General features: G+C 34.6%; 1 protein-coding gene across 1 annotated transcript in view; it reads right to left on the bottom strand.

Moving 5' to 3' along the window:
• Window positions 1-18495, bottom strand: part of CAAP1 (caspase activity and apoptosis inhibitor 1) — a 59245-nt gene that overhangs the window by 10845 nt on the left and 29905 nt on the right. Inside the window, exon 5 of the mRNA XM_045562775.1 lies at window positions 13376-13449. Coding sequence (XP_045418731.1) covers window positions 13376-13449 — 74 coding nt within the window. The remainder of the gene's footprint in view (window positions 1-13375; window positions 13450-18495) is intronic.

Below are 18495 nucleotides of genomic sequence, written 5' to 3'. Positions count from 1 at the left end.
AAAAAGAGATCCCTTATATTTAATAGATACATACTACTGAAATATTTATGGATGAAGATGTTTAGGAATTACTTTGATGTAGTGGTGTAGAGAAGGCAGAAGTATAGATGAAAAAAGATTAGCTATATGTAGATGATTGTGGAAAATGGAAATGACTACATGAGAGTTAATGTTCCTACTTTCTTTCTATATACACACACACATCCTGTAGAACAGGCAAAAACCAAAATCAAACATTCCTATCAGGCAATCATAAAGCTGGTTATTAAAAGGGTTAAACTACTTTACTTTTTTTAAATTAGTTTTTCCTACCTGATTTTAAGTTATTCACAATCAGTGCTTATGCCATCTAGAATGACACATTTCACCATCCTTCCCTCTCAATTCTGAGTCTAAACTCTCCAAGGCCGCCAGTGTTAGTGATCTGCTAGAATCTCTCATTAGTAACAAAGTCCATGATATACTGAACAACAATGCTATGCCTCCACAGATTTCTTTTTGTAAACACCAGATAATTTTGGTTTTACTAAATTTTAAGTTATAAAGAGTATACTTCTAATGTATTCTAACTGTAGAAAGTCGACTTTATAACTTTTAATGGTTTCAGTGAGTTCCCACCTTTCCAAGGAACCAATACTTTATTTTCTGAAAAGGAAACAATTAAGGTGTAAAAATAATCTTTTCTGCAGAGGCCTTCAATCTTCCTCTCAGCAAAACTAACAGAACTTGGCTTTTTTCCCCCATGTAGCATATTAAACTATGGATTTAGATTTAAGTGCATCAGGTTGACCATTTTAAAAATTTAATCATGGCAAAACCGATTGCCACTGGTAAAGAAGGATATGCAAATGATTCAGTAGAGAAAACGTGTCTAGTATTCTACTCAACCACCACCAAAAATTTCCAAATAACATAAATACAAGCTTGTAATCCTAACTTTTAAAAACCACTAATCTATTAGCTATCCCTTTCAGAGATTACTCCAAGAATCAATAAATATTCACTCTGTATCTATTACATATGCCACAATGGTACTTACACAAAGGCCACAGTTTACAAACTGCCGTAAGTAGGGCGATAAAATATTTGTGGCATGATTAAGACACAGGTTTTGCCTTCATGGTCTTATGGTATTTTTTTTTTTGAAACAGAGTCTTGCTCTTTTGCCCTGGCTAGAGTGCCGTGGCATCAGCTTAGCTCACAGCAACCTCACACTCCTGGGCTCAAGCGATCCTACTGCCTCAGCCTCCCGAGTAGCTGGGACTACAGGCATGCGCCACCATGCACGGCTAATTTTTTTCTATACACTTGTAGTTGTCCAGATAATTTCTTTCTATTTTTTAGTAGAGACAGGGTCTCGCTCTTGCTCAGGCTGGTCTCGAACTCCTGACCTCGAGCAATCCTCCCGCCTCGGCCTCCCAGAGTGCTAGGATTACAGGCGTGAGCCACCGCGCCCGGCTCTTATGGTATTCTTAAAGTATGGACATAATACTTTAAAGTGACAAATCATGCAATATTAAGTATAATAGAATTTCAGAGTGTGCAAGGCAACAAGGAAAAGTCAAAGAGATCTTCATAGATATGTGATATGAGATAGGTCTTTAAGAATGGGTAAAATCTAATAGGTGATATTAACAGAGGAGGAAACTTTAAGTGTGAGGGACAGAATGAACAAAGGCAAAGTGCCAGACCTAAGCTCAATACACAAGTAAGTGAGCCTAACAATAAAATGCAAAGGTGAGAATACATAAAATAAAAGAGCAGTATCCAAAACTGTCTGTAAAGATATCACCATTCTAAGATAAAAAGCACAATAGGAGCCAGGAGCTGTGGCTCATGGCTGTAACCTGTAATCCCAGCACTTTGGGAGGCTGAAGCAAGAGGATCACTGAAGCCACTTCAAGGCTACAAGGAGCTATGACTGCACCACTGCACTCCAAGCCTGGGTGACAAAGCAAGACCCAGACCCAGTCTCTTAAAAAAAAAAAGCAAATAAGGACCCCCTGCCAATTTTTTACCAAGGAATCAGATAAATCAGTATTTTTAGCCTCATATCGGGGCACACAAGAACAGCCTGACATACGAGATTCCTAACTATAATCATTCCTCTAGTAAACTGAAAGTAAACAGAAAATCTTTCATTTTTTTTTCCACCCCTTCCCCAGCCCCAAGAAAATCTTTCAAAATATCATTTATCATTTTTCCTACCATTTGATTAAACAGGCTTCTAATACAAAGTTTGATAGCAAAATCTAGGAAGAAATATGAAGACACCAAAAGCAGGGGAAAATGAAGGCAGAATAGCTGTCTCAGTACTTCTATTTCCAAGCACTGGAGTTTAGAATCAAGCAATGTTTTACCCCAAAGATCTTCTGGAACTTACTAATTCAAAACAGCAGGACACTCAAATTTTCTGCTAATAACATCTCAGTGCTCCACAGTCTACCCATTCAAGGAAGGTGTGCTCAAACTTATTGTCTACTTCACAAACTGTCATGTTTCCTGTGGCATTTCTTTTGCTTATTTAAAGATAAATATAAGCTGAGAAAGAGATACTAAAAACTTGATTCTGGCTGGGCGTGGTGGCTCACGCCTGTAATCCTAGCACTCTGGGAGGCCGAGGCGGGCGGATCGCTCGAGGTCAGGAGTTCGAGACCAGCCTGAGCAAGAGCGAGACCCCGTCTCTACTAAAAATAGAAAGAAATTATCTGGCCAACTAAAATATATATAGAAAAAATTAGCCGGGCATGGTGGTGCATGCCTGTAGTCCTAGCTACTCGGGAGGCTGAGGCAGTAGGATCGCTTAAGCCCAGGAGTTTGAGGTTGCTGTGAGCTAGGCTGACGCCATGGCACTCACTCTAGCCAGGGCAACAAAGCGACACACTGTCTCAAAAAAAAAAAAAAAAAAACAACTTGATTCTAATTTTAGATAATGTAAATGTAACTTTTATATACTCATGTAGTAAGCAACCAGTCATCATCAGAATGCAAAAAAAGTGGCAGTATATTTCTTTAAACATATAGAAATCCTGCCCTAAAACTAGAAATATTTTGATTGAAGAAGTAGAACATATGTGAAAAGGAAGCAATGGGACCTTTAGGACAAAATAACTATATCAACTTAGAGTTTATGACAGTAAAAAGTAGAAATCACAGCAAAAAGTACTCTGTACGTTTTCAGAATGATCAGAGAAAAGGTGTAATATTTCATAGGGAAGGATAATTCAAGAGTATAGAAAGAAGCTCAAATATAAAACTCTATCCAAACATTTATTAACCAAATGAGGAAATAACAAAAGAAATATAAGCCAAAGAAGAATCGCTATTTAAAAAGAGCAAATAATCATTAACATAAAACCTTTGTATGAATCGACACAGTAATAAAAACAAAGCTAAAGACTAAGGGAAACAAAAAACAAATGAAATGACTCAGTTTTATTAAGACCAGATCACTAGAAAGAAAAACAAACTTGGGAGCAATATGTTCTTTGGGGTAGGCATTAGAATAATATTAATAATAGGTGAAAGAAACTAATACTCTCTTTTGCTTCCACTTTCTCTATTAAAAATAATGTACATACTGGACAGGGTCAACAAGAGGAAAGAATTCTTTCATTCATTCATCCATCTCCTTATTCATTCAAAATAATTTACTGATTACTATGGACTAGCACCGAAGACTGAAAGGAACCTAAGACATAATTCTTTGCGCTAAAGAAGCTCTCACATGTAAACAAATAGAAATATCACAGAATGGGATGATATATAGGGGTAGGGGCCATATCAAATTAATATTTAGGCACTCCTGAATGTTTGCTAATTGAAAACAATTATTAATAAACACAAGTAAATAAACAAGCAACAGTGGTATGTCCTAGGCGATAATCAACTCCATAGAAAGAGTACTGAGAGACGAGGAGAGGTGAGCAGAAGTAGGTTAGGGCAGGCTTCATAGATTTGGAGATGTTTGCTCTCAAAATAAAAAGCAATTTGACCTAAGTAAGAGTACACTACTGGTATAAACAAGTTTAAATCTCAGATTTGAACATATTGGATCACAGGTATTAAAACTTGCAGTCACAACTGACAAACTTCAATTTATATTCTGAGATAGGCTGTGAACTAGACACATGATAGAGCGACATAGTTCTAGTTTTCAAACAGTGACTTTTATAAGACTACAGTACAGTAAACTTGACATCAATTCCCAATAAAATTCTAGGTTTATTAGGAGATTTATGAGCTCTGGGGAGAAAAACAAAGTAGTGCTAACTAGTTTAGACAAATCAGGTAACATATGATCAGGGATCTAAATGATGTGTGGAAGACCCATATGGTTACCTGGGGAAGGAGCAGGCAGGAAGAAGAAACAGCAAAAGCAAAGCCCAACACAAGAGTGCTTGCTTGGAGTGTTAGAGGAAAGCAAGGAGGCATGAGCAGAGTGAGCAAGGAGAGTGACAGGTCACATCAGATTAAGAATACAGAGGAAGGAAGGACTTCAGATTTTGTTTGGAGATGGGAAGCTATTAGAAAGCTTTGATAAAAACAATGACATGACCATTCTTACAACTTAAAATAATCATTCGGACTGCTGTGTGGAAACGATATGGCTAGGAAGAGGTGTGAAGTAATTGGACTCTAAATATTTTGAAGGCAGAGCTAATAGGATTTGCTGATGGAAATGAAGAAAAGGACTCCAAAATGATTCCAAGGTTCTTGGCCTGGACACTCAGAAGAATGTAACTGCTATTTATTAAGATGGGGAAGACCGTAGGAGCAAGGTTTTGTTTTGCTTTTGTTGTTGTTTATTGCTTCTTTTTGAAGGGGAGTCAGGGAAGGATCTAGACTTTATTCTGGGACATGTTAGCTTTAAGATGCTTACTGGACATGTATTAAGTAAACTGAATATACAAATGTTAGAAAGAAGTCTGAACTGTAGAAATAAATTAGTAGTTGCCAATCTTTGAATGACATAGGATCACCATCTAGGTAGTGTAGAAAAAAGTCCAAAGAATAATTCCTGGGGCACTTGCCCTTTAGAAGTCAGGAAGAGCCAGGGAAGACAATGTCAAGAAAGGGGGAATAATCAATGCTGTAAAATGCGGCTGGCAGGGGAACATTGATTAGGTAGAGATGAAACAGGTGCAGGTACCAAAAGATCAGTATACAGAGGGGCTGGTCTTCGCAGCATGGAAAGTTCATCCCTTTTAACAGGGATAAGGGGAATATATAGGTTCAGATACAAGTGGATATGAAAAATTTATTTATACATCTATTTTCCTTTATTATACAAGTTCTTTATCTTCCTATCCCTAGTGCCTAGTACTAAACAATAAGTTTGCTGGATGAAGAGATCAACTTCAAGATTTGAAGAGACATCATTTAGAAGAGGTATTAAACTCATTTTCCATAATCCAAAGGGCACAGAAGGACCAATGAGTACAAGTTACATAAAGGCAGACTATGATTCAATACAGAGACCCTTTTACCAATTAGAAACAGCCAGGATGATATTGAGGTGATGAGGCAGAAAACAATAATGACAACAATAATGATGATAACAGAAATAATTATAACAAGAGCTAATAGTTATTATGCTTCTTTAAAGCAATTTGCATGTATTGACTCATTCAATCCTTATACCAACATAATGAACCAGGCGTTCATATTTATTATCCCCATTTTATAAGCGTGGAAGCTGAGGAATAGAAAGTAACTTGCCCTAGTTCACACAGCTAAAGTGGCAGAACCAGAATTCAAACCCAAGGAAATTTCTAAAATCTATATGCTTACACATTCTGTATAATTTCCCAGAACTTAAAAGATCCAGAATGACCACAGAAGCTTCACAGATTAGGATGCTGGTTCAAGCTGAATATATCTTCTTCTTGTAGGTCACTTAAATAATTTATTGAGACCTTACAGGTCTCACCTGAATAAATGTAATATGTAGGAAGCATAGTCCTAGAAGTATATATTAAATATGAGTAAATCTTAAGAGAATAAAAAGACAAGCCACAAATTGGGAGAAAATACTTGCAAAACATATCTGATAAAGGACTGGTATCCAAAATACATAAAGAACTCTTAAAACTTAACAATACAAAAACCTAATTAAAAAATGGACAAAAGATCTGAAAAGATAACTCACCAAAGACATACAAATGGCAAATAAGTATATGAAAAGATGTTCAACATTATATGTAATTGGGGAATTGCAAAGGAAGCCAAAAAGAGACCAATTACACACCTATTAAAATGGCCAAAATCCAAAATACTGATGCCACCAAATGCTGGTAAGGATGTGGAACAAAAGGAACTCTCATTCATTGATGGTGGGAACACAAAATGGTACAGATTCTTTGGAATACAGTTCAGCAGTTTCTTACAAAACTAAACTTGGTATTTACCCAAAAGAGTTGTAAACTTATGTCCACACAAAGAACTGCACACTAAGCTTTTATTCATAATTGCCCAAACGTGGAAGCAACCAAAACGTCCTTCAATAGGTAAATGAATAATAAACAAACTGCTATATACCCATACAATATTCAGCAATAAAAAGAAATGAGCTATCAAGCCACAAAAAGACACGGAGGAACTTCCAGTGCAAGTGAAAGATAATCTGAAAAAGCTAATATTGTATGATTCTAGCTATATGAGATTCCAGGAAAGCCAAAACTAGAGACAGTAAAAAGATTAGTGTTTGCTAGAGGTTTCGGGGAGTGGGGGGGGGTGGTGAACAGGTTTGGGATACAGAGTATTTTTTAAGGCAGTGAAACTATATCTGTATATCTTTATGATATCATAATACTTGATATATATTATACAGTTATCAAAACCCATAGGATGTATAACACAAAGGGTAACCCCTAATGTAAACTGTGGAGTTTAGTTAAGAACATTACATTAATTGATTCACTAGAAGAGAGGTGGTGAGCAAGTGTATGAGAACTCTGTGTACTTCTTTCTCAATTTTTCTGTAAACCTCAAGATGCTCCCTAAAAATGCTTTTCATTAAAAAAATAATGTTTTAGTTATATGTAAACTCAATATGTATCAACTATATGATGTAGCAGCAAAACTGCTAATTAAGTCATATACTATGATGTGGTGTGTAGCAGGAGTTCAGAAATTGATAGCAAAATCTGAATTTAAGTGTACTATTACCATGCTATTTTTCCTTTGGTAGGAGCACTTTGGTAGAGAGGTCCTTTCCCTAAGGAACTGGACAACAATGTAAGCACCGAAAAGGACCCAGTGTCCCAAAGGAGATTCAAACATCTGTTGAAGGTTTAGACTATGTAATCTCCGAAGTAGCTGCCCTAAGAGTATGTCTAGGAGCCTATGAAATACATTACAGGATACAATGTTTAAAATGGGTATTATTTAAAGGAACATAGAAATAAATATTTCTCTCAAAATAGTGAATCAAATCCTCCATAATTTCAATCAAAAAGACACAGCACTATGCATCCAAAAAACCTTGCCAATTTACTTTTTATTTTTTTAATCCAGAAAAATCTTACATTTAAAAGTAACAGAAAGGCCTTCAAAAGGTACAGAAACAGTATGGGCTAATTTGCCATACAAAGTTTAATTTTCACCCTTTCATTCAACTACCACCCATAGAAAGAGACAAATTAAAAAGTGAAGAGGATCCTGTTTGGTGTCATTGCTGGTAATAACTTGTGAAAATGCTCAAAGGAATGAAAAAAGAAATGTAAATTCTTAAATCTCACTGACAGCTACACCACAATCTCTCTTCTCCAACTGTTGAACTGGACATCAGTTACCCAGAACAAGTTTTTTAAAATCCTTTAAAGAAGTTAAGCTTGTGTTCAGAAGCTGCATTCTGTGAATACTTATTTGTTAAAGCCAGTCAAGGAGATAATCAAGGGTTAGGAAGAAAGGAATTAGACATAAACTTTTTTTTTTGAGACAGAGTCTCACTCTGTTGCCCGGGCTAGAGTGCCGTGGCATTGGCCTAGCTCACAGCAAACTCAAACTCCTGGGCTCAACCCATCCTTCTGCCTCAGCCTCCCGAGTAGCTGGGACTAGAGGCATGCGCATGCCCGGCTAACTTTTTCTATATTTTTAGTTGCCCAGATAATTTCTTTCTATTTTTTTAGTAGAGATGGGGTCTCGCTCTTGCTCAGGCTAGTCTCGAACTCCTGAGCTCAAATGATCTGCCCGCCTTGGCCTCCCGGAGTGCTAGGATTACAGGCATGAGCCACCGCGCCCGACCTAGACATAAACTTTTAAAACAAATCAGTGGTACCTATGCTTCTCTGCTTCCAATTCCAGACAGCGCTGTAAATACTTTCTTTTCAGGCTCCCCACAGCTCTCCAACATTCACATCTACAATTTAGGTCTTCAAAGGAAGAGGCAACACAGAGTTCATTCGCCAATCCAGAGATTTCTACAGCAATACATACGTGGTAGACACGTAAAATTATTGGCTTACAAATCCTGCTTAATTAGCTGAAGATCATTCTCTTCCCTCACAAAGCAATAAGATTCTGATGGCATTGTTCTCAATATCTCTGTAATTTTTCATAACTGTATTTATTCCTTCAGTTACGGTTGTGGAATTCTGTTCAGCAAAACTCAACTCCTTTTTAACTGCAAATTCATTTCTTTATTTTTTTGATTCTAGTATCTATTTACCAATATTTGCTTTTCCCAGGGCAATAATAACAGCAACAATAGCAAAAAGAACAAAACTTAGTTGGATTTTTCTATTTATTCCACACTCAAATAGTCTCATATAGTTTTATACTTAATACCTTTGCTAAAGGATGGCAAAATCTCTTATGTGATATTGAAGATTTTAGAAATAATAAATCCTATGGCCATCATCAATTCTTTATTTTTCTCTAGCTTTATTGAGCTATAATTGACAAAACTGTATGTATTTGTGATATACAACAGTGATATTTTGATTTGTCTAAGGCAAGATGATTCAAGCAAGCTAATTAACATATCCCTTCACCTCGCATACTTGTTTTTTGTGGTGAGAACAATAAAGATCTACACTCTTAGCAATTTTCAAGTATACAACACATGATTATTATTGTAAAGTCACCATGCTATACAATAGATCTACAGAATTTATTCTAAGACTCTAACTGAAACTGTCTAACTGAACCTTTGTCCCCTTTGTCCAACATGTCACATTCTCTACCCCTTACAATTCTGATAGTCTTCATCATCTATGTAAACCTATCAGTGAAAACATTTTAAGAACTTGCTCTAGTATTTTTAATTTACTTATAAATAAATATGTACTTTTACAATATATATATAATCACAAATTTTAAGAGGGAGAGACAAATATATGTTAATATACATTAGAAATTATAGTGTTTCCTTCCTACGTCACCTAGGAGTGTGATAATCACATTTTGATGACCGCTGGTCATCTCAAAGAAGCCCATAGAAAATATCCGTTCTAAGCTTTTATCCCATAGTTTAACTAAGACAATTAAACATTTTTCCCCTATTTAGAGTCTGCCTTTCAACTTCTTGAAGCTCTTGTTAACAAAATAATTCTTAAAGCTGTCCAATATTCACTAACTCATTAACTAGAAGCCCAAAATATAATCGCAGGAAGCAACTAATTTTTTTTTGAGTACGCTTAAGATTTGAGCCTAACCAAAGCAAAAGTTTGTGTGTATATTTTGTGTGTGTTTGCATGTCTTTAATGAAAAGGAAGAATAATTTTCACATGAAAAAGCTCACGTATAAGAATCAAAGTTAAGATGTATAAATATCTTATTGATTTTGATCATTTTATATACTATATGGTTACATTATTTATTTTAATGACTGTATTCAAATGAACATATTTTAAGCAATGATTAAACAGCCTAAAGACTCAACCAAGCATCTTTTCTTTTCTTCCAACAGAATAAAAAATGTAGAGATAACAGAAGTAACTGTGTATATTTCACTCTGCTTCCATTAAATAATTTAAGAAAACAGTTATTAAGCACACTTCCCAACTACAAACAATGCACTAGGCAATGGTCTAGTGCAAAATCTGACAACTAGAAAAATCTGACAGCTAGAAAGGACCTTCAAAGCCAAACATCCAACCATTGCTTAAATCTGCTCTACAATAGCACCACCAAGTGGCAGGTTATGCAGCCTATGTTTGAACACCTTCAGCAATAGGAATATATCTTAGAAGACAGTCTACTGCATTTTTCTGACAATTCTGATTATCTGAAATAAATAAGATTTTGTCTAGTGATAACTTTACTGGCCCTATTTTCTTTCTTGGATGCCATATAGAACAAACTTAATCACTCTGCCATTTGATAATCCGCCAAATATTCTAAAATTACAATAAACCTCAACTTTTAACCTAACGTAACTCAGCTGTTTCTCACGTGCAGTTTTAAATTTTTTCTCATGACAACTTCCAAGTTAAGCACTTAATTCTTGAAGTTACAAAGAAAAATAATTTGCAAAACTACATATATTCCCAACTGTAAACTTTAAAGCAACAATTTAAATATAGACCAATATTTTATTATTGTTGAGTGTCTTGAGCAAACTTATTTATAAACAAATCTATAGGGAGATAACTCATTAACATTAGCAGGGATTTGTTTGATATTTTTAAAATATTTTCTATGTATTAAATACCTTCAACAAATAATTTTCATTTTTTAAATTATAGCACAAATGACCAACTTAGAAAATGTATATGAACCATTATTATTTGAAAAGCAGCAATCCCTGAAATGCTCCAGGAAATTAACATAAGATCTGAAGCTTGCACATGTGAGATTGCAGTGATACATGAGCATGGACATGTGTAACTACATACACACTGCTGTTCTAAAGAGTAAAACTGTAAATGATGTTTCTTATACAACTGCCCTTTGACTGAAATGACTGACTTAAGAAACTATTTCTAACTGAAGAGTTTCTATTTTACTACAGTACCAATCATTCAACTGATTATATTTACATATAAATAACATTTTCACAGCAAAGGTAGTACCTTTTATTAGTTCATTATTAAAGTATGGTGGAAGTTAGTATACAATCTGATACTTATCTTAGCACTCCCAGTTTCATAAATGATATTTCTCCCATCCAAATATTAACCAGGCCCAATCTTGCTTGGCTTCCAAGATCAGACGAGACTGGGCTTGTTCAGGGTGGTATGGCCATAGACCATAAATGATATGTCTTGTCAACAAGGTGAATGTTAATACTAGACAATGAAATGTCAATTTCAATTTAATTCGGTTAATACTTGAGTATTATTCAAGTAATACTTGAGTATTTTAGAAGCTGAGAAAAAACTGAAAATCTAATTTAAATAACTTGTATCATATACCAATAATAGGTCATAGGATAAGATTTATTTTATACTGAAAGAGCAAAAAGAAAATTCAGTGCTGCTTTATATTTTGGTCTACTTAATAAAGGGTTCCTTTAGTACTTAATAAGCTTCAATGAATTTTCTTAGATGGTCAAGCCATAAAAATGACAATGCATTCACAAGGAGTATTATATTCTGTTTTTATTGAGCTCACTATGAGCAAGAATAGCTAGCTAGCTATGCAAGATAAGTTAGAGGTATTAGATCTTGAAAGTTATGCATGTTTCAAAGAGACACTATTAGTTCATTTAGAAAAAAGGGAAAAATCTTTATTGAGCCTACCAGGATTTCTATTTCTTGATATACCTCAGCTTCTTCTTCAGTAACTCCAAGCAAGCTCCTTACTATCTGGTTCAGACTTCAGCTATACTCATACTTAGCCAGAAGATGTTCTACATAAATGAATCTTCTAGATAACTCATCTTTATCCCATTATGCAACAAAACATTTTATAGATATTTTCTAAAAGACTTTACTTATTTCCCTGCTTTAAAAAAACGTTAACCATTTCCTACAGATTTAGTCAAAACATGAGCATGAATTTTATTGTACAGTGGTACTGCTACAGTTTGATCTTATGTTTTCTCGCCTCTGCTTGATGCCACTAGTGCGTTCTTGATGTTTCTGATGCCTAGATAAGAATCTGAGAATAATATATACGCTCCTAAGCATAAAAGGCCTGGAGACGTTTGACATTTGACTAATCTGAGGTCTTTTTCTCTTCTTCTTTGCACCTCTCCAAGGCTGCTTTTCAAATGATTGAAGTGAGTATAAGAAAATCACAGAAAATAGGCTGCTGACACTAACAAGGGAGTTCTAAAGAACTCTGGGAGGTGTAAAAGGGTTATGTGACTATGATTACACTATACGAAAGCAATGTGTGTTTTGCCTGTATTTGTATATGATAAATGAATGTCAGTCAAACTATGAATCTGAGTTTACATCTATAGGGGTGCTCAGAAGTAGTCAGAGTACAAAGATACAACTTTTGCTATTTATGTGGCTAACACAACAGGACTTCTGAAAAGCAGAGAATTCTCAAAACCATCAGAAATATTCATAAATCCCACAGTACATATTTTAGAATTACAGAAAATCCAGATTCTGCTCTCTCCACATATAAGTTGAACACATCACAAAATTACCCAACTTTTTTTCACTTTGTTGATTGAGCATTAGTAACAGACTACTTTTTAAAAAATTCTGCCTAAATAAACTAATGACTTGCTTTTCTCTACCAAATAAGTTCGTATCACTCAAGTTTTAGAGAAATTATTCTAAGCCATCAAAGATTAGGTGCTTACATAATAGAGAACTCAGTCTTCTTGGCTGCAACAGATTCTTACTGCTCTGAATTAATTTTATCAGGGAAAAAATGTGAGGTGGCATCTGAGTAACTAATAAAAAGCTATTTTACTTTTAACTTTTCCTACTACAGATGAGAATAAAAAAGACATTTAAAAGATTACCCCTATTAATCTACTTGGCTTGAATAAATTAAAATTACCAGTTCATTTCTGCTAGCTGGTAATGTCAAGAACTATTGATTTAAATAAAGCAATAAATAAGAAAATAAACAAGGACAAAATATCTCAGGAAAAAAACTTATCCTGTGAAACTTATCTTTTTTCCCCCACACACAAATCAAAGCTACCCAGTTAACATATCTACAGTATCTTGCAGCTGAGGATATATAACAGAAATTACTGAAATAAAACTATTCAAGATAACAAAAATTATCTGGTGGCATCTGTAACTAACTATACATCATAAGGTATATATATAACCACTCTAATAAAGGAGTCATGAAACAAAATCTTCTTCACTCTTTTGATCTTAGACAAAATAAATCACTCTGTTCCCCTATCTGTAAAATGAGGTGAGTTGGAACACTGTGAAAATTTATTATTGGTAAAATGATTCTATTCTTCAGGTAAATTTGATATAAAAATTAAGTACTTGATTCATACCTTGTTTTAATTCCAAACCTTCAGGTTGCTTGTTCTCTCTCAAGGATGAAGTAGAATCTACACAGGTATCTTGCCTGAAGAAGAAAATACATAAAATCAATTTTTAAAACTATATTCAATTATATAACATTTACTGCCCAGGTTCCTAGAATTAAGTTAGGCATATGGGAAGACACACTAAATTCTTCTACACCCCCAAGGTACCATTTTTGCACACTCTGGAAACTCAGAAACATATATAAAAGTGGCAGAAACAGCATATACAAACGATTATAAATTTAAGCAGTATACTTCTTTGTAAAACGAAGGGGCAAATCTGAAAGGAACACGGAAATAACTTTTTCTCCCTTCCAATACTCAGCAGGGTAGCTGATGGGAGAAATCACAACTCACAGCAGTATCCAATACTTTTTCAAATTCAACTGTTAAATTTAATGGGCATTTTTGCATTCAAATTACTTTATATTCATATAATTTCATACCTCAAATGCTTTGATGCCTACAGTATGTAGAAAATACATATTTTTATGTAATATACATATGTAATCAAAGTAAATGGATTAAATGTAAGATCATGCAAAAAAGTTTCAATTCACTATGTTCTGCAATAGAGCTGAAAACTAGTAGTCTTTCTTAAACAGCATTATACCATCTTAATATTGGTATTACAAACACTTTTTAGAAGGAAAAAGTCAAGCAATTAATTATACCCACAACCAGCATCACACTGAATGGGAAAAAGTTGAAAGCATTCCCACTAAGAACTGGAACAAGACAAGGATGCCCACTGTTGGCACTTTTATTCAACATAGTTCTGGAAGTCCTAGCTAGAACAATCAGGCAAGAGAATGAAATTAAGAGTATCCAAATTGGGAAAGAGGAAGTCAAACTATCGATTTTTGCTGACAATACGATCTTATACCTAGAAAATCCCAAAGATTCCACCAAGAGACTCCTGAAATTAATAAATAAATTCAGCAAAGTCTCAGGTTACAAAATCAATGCACACAAATCAGTAGCATTCCTATACACATTCCTATAACAGTCAAGCTGAGAGTCAAATCAAAGACTCAATACCATTCACAATAGCTACAAAAAAAAAAATACTAGGAATATACTTAACCAAGGAGGTGAAAGATCTCTACAAGGAGAAGTACGAAACACTGAGGAAATAAAATTGCTGATGATACAAACAAATGGAAAAACATATCATACTCATGGATAGGTAGAATCAACATTGTTAAAATGTCCATACTTCCCAAAGTGATTTATAGATTCAATGAAATCCCCATCAAAATACCAAAGTTGTATTTCACAGATCTAAAAAAAATAAACCTATGCTTCATTTGGAACCAACATAGAGCCCAAGTAGCCAAAGCAATCTTAAGCAAAAGGAACAAATCTGGAGGTATCACATTACCAAACTTCAAACTATATTACAAGGCCATAGTAACCAAAACAGCATGGTACTGGCACAAAAATAAAGACATAGACCAATGGAAAAGAACAGAAAACCCAGACATAAAACCATCCACATTCAGCCAACTGATCTTTGACAAAGCAGATAACAACACACACTGAGAAAAGAAGCTCTATTCAATAAATGGTGCTGGGACAACTGGATGGACACATGTAGAAGAATGAAACAGGTTCCATCTCTCTCACCACTCACAAAAATTAATTCAAGATGGATAAAAGAGTTAAATGTAAGGCATGAAACCATAAGAATTCTAGAAGAAAATGCTGGGAAAACTCTTCTAGATAACAGCCTAGCAAAGAATTTATGAAGAAGACCCCAGTGGCAATCACAGCAACGACAAAAACAAATATATGGGAATTGATTAAATTATAAGGTTTCTTCCGCACAGCCAAGGAAATAATCAACAGAGCAAATAGACAACCTACAGAATGGGAGAAAATATTCACAAGCTATACATCCTATAAAGGACTAATAACCAAAATCTACAAAGTACTCAAGCAAATCAGCAACAAAAAAAATCAAACAACCCCATTAAAAAGTGGGCAGAAGATACGAACAGAAGGTTTTCAAAAGAAGATAGATAAATGGGCAATAAACAGATGAAAAAATGCTCAACATTAATGATGATCAGAGAAATGTAAATTAAAACCACAATGAGACATCACCTTACCCCATTTAGAATGGCTTTTATTAAAAAGTTCAAAAACAATAGATGCTACTGTGGATGCAGAGAGAAAGGAACGTTCATACACTGTTGGTGGGACTGCAAATTAGTACAACCTCTATGGAAAACAGTATGGAGATTCCTCAAAGAACTAAAAGACCTACCATTCGATCCAGCAACCCCACTACCGGGTATTTACCCAAAGGAAAGGAAGTCATTTCATTAAGAAGACACAGGCACTCAAATGTTTATTGCAGCTCAATTCACAATTGCAAAGATGTGAAATCAACCTAAGTGCCCTTCAATTCATGAATGCATTAACAAAATGTGTTATGTATACACCATGGAGTACTACTTAGCCATGAAGAAGGATGACTTAATGCCTTTTGCAACAATCTGGTTGTAATTGGAGATCATTCTCCTAAGTGAAGTATCTAAAGAATGGAAAAACAAACACCACGTGTACTCGCTATTAAATTGGATGTAACTGATGAACACACATGTGCATAGAGAGAACCATAACTCAACTGAAATCAATCAGGAGGTAGAAGGATGGTGGGGATAGGCAAAAACCTACCTAACAGGTACAATGAACACTATTCTTGGTGATGAGCACACTTATAACCCTGACTCAAGCATTACAAAGGAAATCCTTATAACCTGAAACACTTGTACCCCCATAATGCTTTGAAATAAAATTAACTAATTAATTAAATTTAAATAATGCTTCTCACTCCCTGTTAGTCAAGCCCACTGTCCCCTACTGCTACCCACATCTGAAAGAGAAGTTCCAGCTTAATAAACTCAAGTTTTCCTTGGAAGAGAACTTCCTATGAAAATACATTACAGAAAACACATGTTATTTTTCAGGTTCATGATTAGTCTATTTTAAGGCATGTGGGTAGGTGTTCATCTGATTTGTCAGAGTATCTTGAAAAATAAAGGATAAAGCTTCAGTAAATTAAATAAATCAGCTGGAAATAACAGTACTATTTTAACTGTGATTAATTAAAATTATTGTTAATCATTTAATAACCTAAATTACATTGATGTTGGCAGAACAGGTAACCCTGATTCAGGCTAAGAAATCTAGAATGCACCCAGGTTGGGGTTTTATTTTTATTTTGTGTTTTAATTCTTTTGTGAAATGGGGATTGATTGCTAGTTAATTACTATTTTAGTAGGGAAAAAGAGACATAAAAATAAAGAAAACAAAGAAACACACACACAGAAAACAAATTAATTGTAAATATTCAAATGAGATATGTGACCATTTACTTCAAAATAGGTTATCTATTACCTTTTGAGAATTTTTTTTTTTTTCTTTTTTTGGGAGACAGGGTCTCACTCTACTGCCCAGGCTGGAGTGCAGTGGCGCAATCATAGCTGACTGCAATCTCCAACTCCTGGGCTCAAGCAATCCTCCTGCCTCAACCTCCAAAGTAGCCAGGACTACAGGCACACTCAGTTAATTTTTAAAAAATATTTTTTAGAGATTAGGTCTCACTATGATGCCCAGGATGGTCTTGAACTCTTGGCCTCAAGTGATCTTCCTGCCTCAGCCTCCCAAAGTGCTGGAAATGCAGGCATGAGCCACCATGCCTGGGCTTCTGAGAATTTTTACATACATCTTAAGGCTAACACACTAGAAATATTTAGGAAATTTTTCTGCTCACAAAATGACGCCTATCCAGTGAACAGCAACACGTCCCTCAAGTAACGAAAGGATTTTAAAAAAAAGACTTGTGGTCATTTCTTTGAGAAGTTTACAATATTCTTTCCAGTCAGCATATTCGGCAGTTATGTTTGTTTTGTATTAAAACTTCACTAATACAAGCACAAAGTCAGAGATTACAAAATTGTTTAACTTTGGTATTAATTATGACATCTGCGAGATTATAATTAAAATAGATAACAGCGTTTTATACTTCTAATGTCACCTACTCAGATTTTATTCTTTCACCAGAATGACTGGCAGATCCCAAGGAGGATATCAACAATTCTCCTTGGCAATCCAGGGACAGATTAAATGCCAATCTACCAAATTAAGAGCCATGTAAGGAATAAAGTTAAAATGTGCTACCTCAAGCCTTCCAGTCAAATTAGACTTTTCCTGCTGGGAGCATTAGTCTATTTCCAAGTATTTCCTTGAGAGAAAATGTTTGCTTTTATACATCCTTCAATGGCATTTAGTTCTTCTTCTAAACACATATATCTAAGTTTACAAAAAAATGACTTCAAAACAATATAACATCACCAATAAAAGGAAGATGGACATACGTAATACTCTAAGGAAGACACAACTTCATATATAATGTTCTAGCTGAGAATGTATAACCTATATTATGAGGAATCACCAGACAAACCCAAAATGGAAATGAGTAATGTTCTATTAAGGGGGGTTCAATGTCAATGTTATAAAAGACAAAGGCCATGGAAATATTCCAGGTTAAAGGAGGTTAAAAAGCCAAGATAATTAAATGTTATAACTGACCTGAGACTGCCAAACTGGCAGGGAAAATTTTATCAAGGATATTATTGAGTCAAAAGACAAACTGAAATACTGATGGGGTATAGGATAAAAGTATTGTGTCAATGTTAAATTTATTGATGTTGATACTACGTTATGGTTATATAATAGAACATCACTATCAATTGGAAAAACACAATGTAGCATTTAGGGGAAATATGTCATGATATATGCAACTTAGCCTCAAAAGTTTCATAAAAAAATTACACCCACATGTCTAAAGAAAAGGTATGCAAATGGAACAGAATGTTAATAACAGGTAAATTTAAATAAAGAATATATGGATGTTGCTTGTAGTATTCTTATTTTTGCAACATTATAAGTCTGAAAGTATTTACAAATAAATTTTTAAATTAATAATGCAACAAAAACTGCCTTCCCTGTTAAAGCCCCTTTAAGTAAAACCAGACCCCTCTAGAAAGACTATCTGCTGTTATAAATAATTT

The sequence above is a fragment of the Lemur catta genome, chromosome 10, assembly GCF_020740605.2.
Source record: "Lemur catta isolate mLemCat1 chromosome 10, mLemCat1.pri, whole genome shotgun sequence".
NCBI lineage: Eukaryota > Metazoa > Chordata > Mammalia > Primates > Lemuridae > Lemur > Lemur catta.
Note: the sequence above shows the minus strand (reverse complement) of the source record. Positions and strands in the feature narration are given on the sequence as shown.